The 12,898-nt window shown below is 35.6% G+C and overlaps 1 protein-coding gene across 5 annotated transcripts in view; it reads right to left on the bottom strand.

Moving 5' to 3' along the window:
* Positions 1-12,898, bottom strand: part of LOC135197889 (alpha-(1,3)-fucosyltransferase C-like) — a 148,964-nt gene that overhangs the window by 93,085 nt on the left and 42,981 nt on the right. For all 5 annotated transcript variants that reach the window (XM_064225103.1, XM_064225101.1, XM_064225105.1 and 2 more), the window contains one exon: positions 3,613-3,714. In XM_064225103.1, the coding sequence (XP_064081173.1) occupies positions 3,613-3,714 (102 nt within the window). The remainder of the gene's footprint in view (positions 1-3,612; positions 3,715-12,898) is intronic.

Raw genomic sequence — 12,898 nt, 5'->3', positions numbered from 1 at the left:
ACCTTGTAGAGAATATGGGTAATGATAACATAATAGTTTTAACAAAGGTTACGAAAGTAAATTCTGCCCAATACAGAGATTTGCAAACCTTTGTTTCTTATAAATTTCACAGTGTTGCTTATGATCCCAATTTGTTTATGCATATTTCTCTTCATTTAGTTTATGGATAATTTTTTATTAACAGTAAATGACTAAAATGCTTGGACCGTGCATGCTGACTGAGAGGGAACAATTCCAAGATTGTAGGAATTCTAATTCTCACATTAGGCGAATGAATACATCAATTTGCTCTAACTGGTAGAATGGACAGATTTTTACAATGGCTTTGCTAGTATTTTTACTACAATTAGTAAAGTGGGGTTTTTCATTTTCAGCTTTTACGATATGGGAATAACAGCAACAGTACAGACTCTAAATACCTTCATTTAAAGAGTATATATACTGCATAATACTACAATTTAATGTAAATTTGTATGCTGATTTGTGTACATGATTCCCGTATTCTACTACCACTTTCTTTATCATCATCATTATCATCATCTTCATCATCATTTGGGAAATCTTTCTATTATGAGAGTTCATAACAAATTATTACATGCATTAAAATATTAAAAATGGGACTATTCTACAAACAAAGTAAACAATCTATCCAGTCTTATTAAATAGAGAACCTGAGGTTCTTAACTTTGGTATGGGCTTTTGTACTGGAACAGACAAACTCAATGTACTAAATACTATTAGCAGTATTAATTTATCAAATTTTAAATATCCAGACTTTACTATAAATTTCTTGAAAGGTGTTGGCCTCAGTGGTAAAATAAACAATAAGGTTGTTAATGTACGTATTACCTATAAGGCATCAATTGGTGCCAGCTTTCTTAAAAAGAAACAGAGAAATCATGATCATAAGACAAAGTTGGAGCTACAGTAGTCATGAGCACAAGTGACTATCTGGAAAACTTGTGCGACCTTTTAAATGATACCCAAACGTACCTCACTCTACAGTCTCCCCCCACCTGCCACCTAAGTGCAACAAGAATTCAATAGAAAACTTGGAAAAAAAGACAATTCCCTTTCTGATCCTTTGGACACAGAATTAGTTTTATCAAAAATCTCCTCAAAATCCCCAAGTGTGCCTTACTTTTATGGTGTATATAAGGTTCACAAACCTGCATGCCACCTCAGACCTATCATTGTTGCTTGTGCTCACCGCAAAACACATTAGCAGTCTGGTTGGATCAGGTTTTATGTCAGTATTTTGGCAAGTTCTCAAGTGCTCATTTGCAGCATTCATTCCAATTTACACAGTAAGTCCAAGCTAGTGGGTGGGTAGACAAAAGGAACGTGAGTCAAGATGCTACGGCATTATTTACTAACGTTCCATTAGAATATGTGATTACAAAATTACAAGAACAACTTGCTCAAGATAATGTGACTCCTCATGCCTGCAGAGCAGTTTTTCTCCCTAATTAGATTATGTGTCTCATCCACTATATTTCAGTTCAATAATAAGGGATTCACACACAGAAGGCTTTGCCATGGGATCTCCCTTGTCTTTGCTAATGTTTGCATGGAGTTTGTGGAATGAGAAATTTTAAACAAGTATGATGAAGAAACGAATTCAGTTTTATGACCGATATGTTGATGACATTGTTATCCTTTTTAAAGGCACTGATGACAAGCTAAAAAAAACTATTAGAAATAGCAAATAGCATTTTACCCTCAATTATAGAATTAGAAGTTAACTTTAAATGACCTTTTTTTAGATTTTAGGGACTGTAAGTCAGATGTTCAAATTTTCAGTTTATTGAAAATCTACCAATTTAGAGATTTATATCCTCTTTCATTCTTTTCACACAAAATAAATATGACAAATTTTTTCATCAATTTGTATTTTTTAAAGCTAACAAACCTGAGGTCTTAACAATAGGATAAACTTCTAACACCAACTGGAAACCGGTTTAAATCAATCAAAGATTGTAAAGCAAGGAATCTGTGGCATCTGGCAACTCATGCGTATACAAGGTGGAAGCTGGTACCTCGTGATGCATCAGTCTTATTTTGACCATCTTGAAGGTTAGTCGCTTTTGAACTCTCCTCCTCAAGCCAGTTTCTTTGTTAGTTGGTGATTTCTTTGTGCTTTGCTTTCAATGTGTGTGCCTGACTGTGCATCATGAAGTCCACCAAGAGTTCTAGGCCCCGTCAATGTATGTGTCCAGGCATTCAAGGATTTCGATGTTAGTTTCAGCCTTAACATCTCTCAGAATGACTCAGAATAACTCAATTGGCTAGGTAACCAACATTCTCCAGACCAAAATCCTGGAACACTTCCCTTGACAACAACAGTGCACATTGGCAGTAAAAACACTTGTGATACTACTCTATGACAATGTACTAAAGATTATTTGCAAGGTAGTATTAACCCCAAGCTGGGCTGCTTTGTAACTATTCCCTTTAGTCCCATCCTGCAGAACAGTTCAGCTTATGTAACTTTCCCACTCTCTAATTTTAACCCTTCATATCGGAAAAATTAACTCAGGAAAGACCTATTATACGTCTAGAAATTTGATTCAGTGGTGCTGGTAAACTTACTGAAATTTAACAGGTTGGCCCATAAAAGGGACTGGATTTATAAATCTGTCTCATGACTGCATAGTCTTTACAAAGTTGACTGGTAGTACAAAGCTGAGATTGATTGGTATATGCATCCTGGCAGACTGGTTGATCTAGGTGAAATCCAAGTATGTAAGTATGTTTCAATTCAGCTCAGTGCTTTGAGTGGATGGGGATAGAATGGGCCATTATTCCCAAGATATACTTTACTACTATAATATTAACAACACAAACAAAAACATCTTCAAGAAACAAGAGCTGTACTGTTAAGCCAAACTGGCACTGTTAAGCAAAATTGCATAAACAACAGAACCTTCCTGAAACAGACCAAGAAGTTCCTAACCAAGATCAAAAAACCCAAGACCAGAATAGTATTACATTTGCTCTTAACATAAAGGTATAATTTATAGGATGCTTACATTGAGAGACAAGAAAATTTGATGGGGCTTTAACAAATCTACAAGACTGGTAAAGTGAACCACTGGTTGCTGGCCTTATGTGACATTCAAGCTAAGTCAATACAGAACACCTTGAAAAGTGAAATCTCACCACTATGGTAGACTTAGCTAGTTAAAAAGTTCATGATAAATACAACATTGGAGATTGTTACTTCCAACACATATTTCTTAATAAGCATTAATAACTTCTTTCCAGAAAATACAAATGCTATCGTATAGTAGTACCAATGGGAAAAGCACTCGACCCAGTTTGATATCTTTCATTGAAATTTCTAATTCATTCAAGACTTTTAATGTTTCTTCAAGTTCTGTTGGCAAGTCAGCTTGACTTTGCAGATTTCGTTCACGCCACTCTGCTTGAATAATTGTTCAAAAAGGTTTGAGGCTATTGTAGAAATGTGCGGGAATCAAGATAATGGCCATGATAACTACTACTAATGATAGCAAGTCAGCGTAGTTTGTAAAGTTAATACATAAAATAATATTTTAATTCATACAATATCTTAATTATAATTTTTAACTTTTGTTTTAAAACTCATACCTATAAAATATCTTCTCCCATCCAAAGCTTTGTTCTCCCCATAGCGTTGTCCACATGAGAATTCTCTTAGGAAGGCTGCATTTTGAATTTTTTTTTTCAATTCTGAGGGGGAAAAAATTCATTACTAACAGTAACATTATCATATACTCAATCATTGACAACATAAAATACAAGAAAATATTTTGAATTTTGCATTTCAAAGACCAATTATTCACCAGCAAATGATTTCATGGACCTCTGGATGATCAGGAAATCATTCTCTGGCTATAAAAGTTACTTTTAATTTCATTTACAATTTACTGGCTATTCTAACTAGTAGTTTGTGTTACATTCACATAATGTAAAGAAAATCACAATTTTTGGAAGTAAATTGTATTTTTCCTAACTATACAAACCTGAGGTCCTTTACATAAGGAATTACTTTTGGCATAGCTGGAATTACGGCCGTTAAATTCTTGAACAAGGTGGTTAGGCAGTAACTACTGTGTGGCAGGCGGGTAGGCTAGCCTGCCCGGATGTAAACACTCCACTTTGCCTTTCGGCCCAGGTTCAGATTGAGGGGTCGCACGAGGTGGGCATGTATGTAAAGGACCTCAGGTTTGTATAGTTAGGAAAAATACAATTTACTTCCAAAAATTGTGATTTGTTCCTACACGAAATACAAACCCTCGGTCCTTTACATAGACTCACTGATTGGTGGGAGGAATATGAGTGAGCCTCCAGAACTGACTGGAGCTCTACACACCTAGGCTGCTACTCCTGGTCGTAATAGCGAGGAGGAGTGCCCTGCCTCTGACAACTTGATCGGACTATAGGAGCTGCATGATCAAGAGTCAGACTTCTGGGCCTTTTTGAAATGAGTGAGGAATCATAACTCATCCAAAAATGGGCTGTGAAGAATATTTAGGGTCAGAGGCATTACGTAATGCAAAGTTCTGGGAAGGGTTTGCATTATTGCCAGTCTCCTTCCTTCCCTTGCTAGAGGAAGGAGCGGGATTGCTTCTATGATTCTGATAAGAAACATAACCCACATCAATCGTCCGACCAACCAGTGTAAGTTCGAGTTCTATCCTCAACTGAAAGGAAGAGGAGAGGAAGGACGAGGTGGGGAAGGTGGAGAGGCCAGCCACTCTTGCATCCTTCTTACCTCTAGAACTGCACACCATGGGCAAGATGCAACTTGTCCTTTTGAAGGAGCTGGGCAAGCAAACACAACCTGCAAGCATCCACCACCGGTCCAAGGAAATGAGGTTCTAAGGACCTGTGTGGTCAGGCCTGTAGGGAAAGATAAATATGATCGCAATGACCTCATCTATCTTCCTTTCTGAAATATTCTTCGGAGTGATGACAAGTACCCATCCACTGGACTATCCAACTACAGAGAAGTCTCTCATGGTCTCATAATACTCAGAGAAAGACGTGTCATCAGACACTTCTGTAATGGCAGTCCACGGCGGATAAAGACACCGACACTCCATGGTGGGTGTTGTTCTTTATGGGTACAGCAACAAGCCAATGGGACAAAGTAATGACTGATCTGGATCAACCAATACAATGTCCACAGCGTAGCTCATGACAATCTCAGACTCTTCAACAGCTGCCAACTGACTGCGCTCAGTGTGAGGCGAGCAGTCATGCATCCGAGACGTAGTCACATGACACTCGCTTTTTGAAGGGTCATGCCGAGAAACCATACAAATTGTCTATCTTGTTCACCACCGATGTTAGGAGACGAGATGATGATTCTCTCAAGGCACGTGCCCATCAGACGACAGTCAATTGCCTTCTAAGAGACCGAGGTCCCTGATGGCAAGACAGAAGTTCTCATAGTAGTTGAATCTCAACTAAGGAGAAACAATATTATATGCTAGTGAAAGACTATGGTGAATGCGGACCTATGTCTTCACAGTTGAATCGAGAAAATTTAACTCTCAATATTCTGAATGTAGAAAAAGTCCCGTCGATGACATCATCCAGTGAAGACGACTTTAATCCCTGTTGTTTTACAGAGGACTGAAAACACTAAACCGCTATTTCATTGCTGTTCAGTGAGTAGTCGGAGTTTGCAATGAAAGCGGAGCATCTTTCAGTAATGAAAATACAGGGATTGTACTGCCTGAAGAACTGCTTCTCATGGGCTGGATCAGGGAGAACATTTCTATTTACTTTGGAAGTAGAGCTGGCCGGGCGGGAACAGGCGCATACCTTAGCTGCCGACTCTTAGCACAAGTAGAAAGGCGGTTATAAAGGCTATCACAAAAAGTGGGTTTGTACATGAATTGAATTTAATATTAATATCAAACACCATATATACATATTTATTTAAAAGCAAAAATAAACCAGAAAGATCCCACAACGAAAAAAGATCAACGACCAGTCAGCCAGAGCTCACAAACACACGTCTTCATCGGAAGATGGACGAAAGCAAAGTGGAGTGTTTACATCCGGGCAGGCCAGCCTACTCGCCTGCCACACAGTAGTTACTACCTAACCACCTTGTTCAAGAATTTAACGGCCGCAATTCAAGCTAAGCCGAAAGTAATTCCTTATGTAAAGGACCGAGGGTTTGTATATCATGTAGGAAAAAATGAGTGATTCTCTTTGACAGGATGTGTTAAGTGTTATGAATTACTGTTGACAAGGTATGCAGTAAAGCACACTTATCACCTTCAACTTTTGGGAATATGCACTGTATGGTGGAATAAAATCTGGAGAAAGATATGCATGTTCTAGGCTATTATTGGATAAATGAAAGAGCTATTCTCTTGTTCCTTGATGTTGAACCAATGGCAAAATGTATAATCAAAAACCTTGAGGGTATCTGGGAAGTGAATAGTTACACACATACACATACACACACACGCAACATATATATATATATATATATATATATATATATATATATATATATATATATATATATATATATATATATATATATATACACACATATATATAGGCAGTCCCCGGTACAACGGGGGTTCCACATGTTGTAACCCGAAAATCATCGTAAGCCAGAACATCATAAAAAATCCTAAGATACCCTTAGTTTTAATGCTTTGGGTGCATTGAAAACTATGTAAACTGCATTCTTATTGCATTTTTTATCAAAAAAAAAAAAACCCTCCAATGTTGATGATTTTGCATTTTTGGTGTCATATTTCTTCTGCCAGATCAGAGTTGTAGGCGGCGTCGTAACCCTGGAACATGCGTCGTAACCCTGGAAATAATTTATGATGAATATAATTGAAAAGCGCCTTAACCTCGGGAACATGTAAGCTGAACCCATCGTAAACCCGGGGACTGCCTGTATGTATGTATGTATGTATGTATGTATGTATGTATGTATATATATATATATATATATATATATATATATATATATATATATATATAAAATATATATATATATCTATATAATATATATAATATATATATATATAATAATATTAATATATATATATATATATATATAATATATATATATATATATTCTATATATATATATATATACGATATAGATAGATATATCTATATATATATATATACACACACACACACACACACACACACACACACACACACACACACATATATATATATATATTATATATATATATATATATATATATATATACAGTAGAGACCCGGTTCACGACCGTATTAGAACTCGACATAATCGGATTTCGCCACTCAATTTCCAATAAACTTTGTATCTGTTTTCAACCAAAAAAACAGTTTCCGACCCCCGACCATCTGATGTTTGTAAACAAAACTGTTTCCGCCAGCTGCCGCTAGTTGGCGTCATCCAGTGCTACCAAAAGTAGCATAATTTCATGTTTTTTAGCATAATTTGACCCAAGAATTGGAGCTTAGCATAATTTCTTTCACACTTAGGGTTCTAGTACAATTTTAGAATGTATTTTCACTAAAATTTTAAATAAAATGCAGAAAATTCCTCAATTTCATACACAGCTATAGTGAATGTATCTTCAAGTGAAATTGCCTCAAAAGCAGCACTAACAAATGAGTTAATTGCTAAGTTTGAACCCAACTAAGGAATGTTAAATTTAGTGAATATAAATAAATACCCACAGTGGCATGACAAACAACTCAGTAAAGTGTTAATAATGTTTTTTCTTCATGAGTAAAGAATTACTTTTTTTCCTTTTTTAAGTTTTATTTTTTTCAGTAATCAAAATTTTAATTATGTCTGAAGTGATTTTACCACAATTTTCAAGTATTTATTCATTGTGTATGTGATCTATTAAAGAAAAAGTGTTTCAGTGGCATGATAATGATCAGGTAATAAGTACGTATGTTTTTCTTTCCTTCTTGAGTAGAGACTGGTTTGTTTGTTTACCTTTTTTTTTAGTTTTAATTTTCAGGAAATATCAGTAAATAACAAAATGTTATATTTGAAGTAATTTTCACACATTTTCAAGTATTTATTAATTGTTTATGTGACCTGTTAAAGAAAAATGGTTCTGAGTGGCATGATAATGATGCAGTAATAAGTAAAACTTGTTGTTTTTCTTCACATTTGTATGTGTGATCTTCACACATTTGTCAAATAGTATAATAGTGATTGCATATCAAATAGTGTACTAGTGATTGTGTATGTGATCTATTAAAGAAAAATGGTGTTTTATTACGAGTTTCCTAACATCATCAAATTATTAGTTATAATATTGTGTTCGTCACTTTTTATCATTTCACCTAATATATAAATGTTTTAAATTTCCATTACATCGTTGTTTTAGCTCAAATGTATTAGAGAAATGAGATAATGATAGATTAATAGCATAATTCTGGCACAAAATTGCACCATATTTGGCATAAATTCTTGCTTGGACCGACTAGCATAATTTAGCAAAAACGGTTGGTAACATTGGTGCGCCACTCAGTGACTCAGCATTGTTTTTAAAGTCCAACTAATGTTACAAACATTCAAACATGTGTCGTGTCTTGTACACCTTGCGCGCATTTCGTTTGCTTTTTCGGTGGTATCAACGTAGACATATTCTAAAACCATGCTCACACTTGAGACGCGCGGTTTTCAGTAGCAAAATGCAATACGTATTTAAGTGTTCAAGTTTGGAGTGAAGGCGCAATGTTTACGTACCGTTAGGTTACATGTGCGGTTCGGTAGCGAATGCAATCTTTAAGCTTTGTTAAGCTTTCCGGTAAAGAAGAAGTTAGTCATAGTTTATATCAGAGAAGCTACTATGCCATAAGTAAGTGCGTAGTAATCAAGAAATTAAGAAGAATCTTTTATGTCGTACTGTAATACGTTAATGTTTACGTGTAAGATTTGGTAGTGAAACCAGTTACATACGTAACATGTTCGGTTCGGTAGCAACGCAATCTAAGCTTTTTAAGCGTGCCGGTAAAGAAGAGGTTAGCCTTAGGTTAACTCAGAATCCGCTACGGTATACATTAATTATAGAAATTAAGTAGATTCTTTTATGTCTACTGTAAAAATACGTCATTGTTTACGTGTGAGATTTGGTAGTGAAACCACTGTCACATACGTAACGTGTGCCGTTCGGTAGCGAACGCAATCTTAATCTTTGTTAAGCTTGCTGGTAAAGAGGAGGTTGGTTAGCCTTAGCTTAACAATCAGAGAAGCCGCTATGGTATAGAATAATTATAGAAATTAAGAAGATTCTTTTATGTCTACTGTAAAAAGACGTCAATGTTTACGTATGAGGTCTGGTAGTGACACAGTTTACATATGCAACGCGTGCGGTAACGAACGCAATCTGTATGCTTCGTAAAAGCGTCCTCGTAAAAAAAAAAAAAAAGAGGTTAGCTTGATATTAAACTCAAGAGATGCTGGTACGTAATGGTATAGTAATTAAAGACATTAAGAAGATTCTTTTACTTATGTGTGCGTATATATGTACCATGCATACCATAATAATTGTCAAAGTCCAATAAGCTTGAAACCAGCCCTGATATTGGACAATTTGCCGTAAAAGACGCACCTTTTTTTATAAGGACATTTATGAAACAAACTCGTTAGTATCATAACATTACATTTACTGAAAAGATATTTTTCAAGCGATTTTGTATACAGTATTGCAGTCGACTCCGTAAAAGATTTACCATAAATTAATATCGAATGTAAATGTTTCTAGGCTTATAGCGAGATATGGTTTCTTTACTACCATAGTCCCGATATAAACCACCAGGGCTGCGCTATGGTTTGTTTACATCCTTAAATGCGCTTACTGTAGGCAAATTTTTGCAAGTTTTTGATAAATATAGATTGGGTTTAATTTTAATAGTTTATTAATTTACTGTAATAATTAGACTTGCTTTTCAATGCTTTTATTATGTTAGCAACACGTTTTATGCCTACCCACTACACTACGTTCTACTTACTATTTACCTAGGTAGCCTATGGAGCTTGGTCAAAAAAAAACATCCCATTGGACACAGGGTAGTTTTTTCTTTATACTGTATATTACACATTTAAAATTATAAATTATTACGTTTAACATGATATTTATTTAACTTTTTAACTTATTTAGTTGTAATTTACATGTATGGTATTGTATAAAAAGGCAAGGTTAGGTAATAACTGATAGTCAAGAACGGATTAATCCATTTTCAGTTATTTCTTATGGGAAAACTTGATTCAGTTCTCGAAATAATCGAATTTCGACGCTCCTTCTCGAACGAATTATCGTCGAGAACTGAGGCTCTACTGTATATATATATATATATATATATATGACTGGTAAAAATGTTTCTGTAATAACAGAATTCCATCTAATAAAAGGAGCCCATAAAAACACCAAAATGTAGAGAGAAAAGTACTATATTTCAGAGACTGCTGTCTCTCTCTTCAGGTATGAATGAGAAAAGTTTACAGAAAAGGTGGTATTTATACCAAGAGATCCGTCCACAAGTAAGCCAATTTAGGTCACCCCCGCTGATAATCTTCCTTTTTTCTTCTCAAGCGTTGGTTGAATGAAAACTTCGTCGACGATATCCGAGATCCACCCGCCTTTTGAGATGTTCATTACCTGCTTCTCTTTTATTAAGGCCGATTCCATCATTTGACTCTTGTACCGGCAGTTGCTGCTATAAATTACACGTGACAAATTCCAGTTTATTCTATGGTTATGTTCATTTATATGGTTGAAAATAGCTGAGTTCTGTTGTCCATACCTAACTGACCGTTTGTGTTGTATTAATCTCTGGGGAAGTGATTTACCTGTAAATCCGATGTAAGATCGGTCACAGTCCTGGCATGGGATCTCATAGACCCCAGAGTCTTTGGGAGATGTCTTTTGTTGGACGTTAATCAGGGATTTGGCTAAGGTATTTGGGTAGGTAAATGCAAAAGGGTTGGATTTCCCAAGGGTGTGGGTTATTTCTCTTAATCGTCTCCAGGTGAGGAATTTTTATTTTATTGTTGGGTGTGTCTCTGGTCTTGTCTTTAGGGGTCGGTAGAAAATTACGTTTGCTTTTTGAATTGCTTTCTCAATTATATGGTCAGGATACTTTAAAGATGAAAGTTGCTTGCGAATTAGTTCAAATTCTTTTTTCCAGGAAATCTGGGGTGGAACAAATCGAAAGGCTCTTAAGAATAGGTTGCTAGCTAACCACCTATCTTGATAGTAATGTCGTGATAGCTAAAGTAGTGAATATATGAAAGTGAGAACGTTGGTTTTCTGTATATGGTAAATTTGTATTCTGTCATGTCTCTGATTATTAAAACATCAAGAAAAGGAATTTTGTTGTGTTTCCCATTCAACTTTAAATTTGATGCTGGGCACTAATGCGTTTAATTTTGAGAGGAATTCATTAAAATTACCCCACTTATTATCCCAAAATGTTAGGATGTCATCCACGTATCTCATCCACAGCATGTTTTTGGGTTTTATTGCATTTATCACTGTAGTTTCAAAGTATTCCATGTACAGATTGGCTAAAACAGGACTTAAAGGACTACCCATACTACACCCGAATTTTTGCTTGTAGAATGATTCCCCGAATGAAAATACGTTATTAGATGCACATAATTCAACTAACTTTATTATTTTGTCAAGCGCCAATGGGAAATGATCTGAATAAGGGGATAATTTTTCCCTTAAAAACTGAAGAACGTCCTGTACTGGTACTTTTGTGAATAGGGAGTCTACGTCGAGGCTTAAAAGTTTTATGTTGTGAAGTGGTATATGTGCTTCTCTGAATTTGTGACAAAAATCTTCCGAATGTTTAATGTGACTGGGAGAAAAAGTGCCTAAAAAAGGAGAAAGGAGGCCAGCTAACCATTTAGAAATTTTGTAATTGAAAGCTCCGGCGCATGAAACGTGGGTCTGAATGGAAGATTGTGTTTGTGAGTTTTGGGAAGGCCATAAAAGTAGGGTATTTTAGGATTAATTACTTTAAATTTCTCTAATAGTTCAATACTCTTTTTGTCTTGGCCAATTAATCTTACTTTCCGAAAAAATTCTGTGGGAACGTTCTGAGGGGATTTTTCGTCAGTTTTCGTAAGTATTTGTGTCGCTAAGGAGCTGGTTGATTTTGTCGAGGTAGAAGTCTTGTCCATTATTACAATTTTGCCGTCTTTGTCAGATCTACTTATTATAACATCTAACTTTTTAGCGAGTGGATGGCTATCAAGAATCTGCGGGGAACAGGATATTTCTTATGAAGGTCAGTTAAAGCATTTAGTAACACTCCTTTTAAACATATCTCTTCACGGCTGTAGTTTTTTTCAGATATGAATTTATCAAAAGCCACTATGAAGTCTAGGTTGTTTTTGCAGTCTGGCATATGGGCAAAGGATAAGCCTAAATTTAAAACTAAATGTTGATTTACAGTAAGGGGGGTGTTGGATAAGTTTAAAACTTTGTCTTGTTGTTCAAGATTATTCCATGCGCTATTATCAATTAGGTTATTTAACTTGCGTAAAAGTCTGTTGGAATGAGTCACGCTATTATAGGCAGCAATGTCGGAACAGAATGAAATCAGATACCTGTATATGTGGTCTGTAGTGAGGAGGCGAAGATTAGACTGAGTTCCATATATCACTCTGCGTAGCACGAACGTTCTCACTTTCATATATTCACTACTTTAGCTATCACGACATTACTATCAAGATAGGTGTAGCTAGCAACCTATTCTTAAGAGCCTTACGAATTTGTTCCCCAGATTTCCTGGAAAAAGAATTTGAACTAATTCGCAAGCAACTTTCATCTTTAAAGTATCCTGACCATATAATTGAGAAAGCAATTCAAAAAGCAAACGTAATTTTCTACCGACC

This window comes from Macrobrachium nipponense, chromosome 21 (assembly GCF_015104395.2).
Source record: "Macrobrachium nipponense isolate FS-2020 chromosome 21, ASM1510439v2, whole genome shotgun sequence".
NCBI lineage: Eukaryota > Metazoa > Arthropoda > Malacostraca > Decapoda > Palaemonidae > Macrobrachium > Macrobrachium nipponense.
Note: the sequence above shows the minus strand (reverse complement) of the source record. Positions and strands in the feature narration are given on the sequence as shown.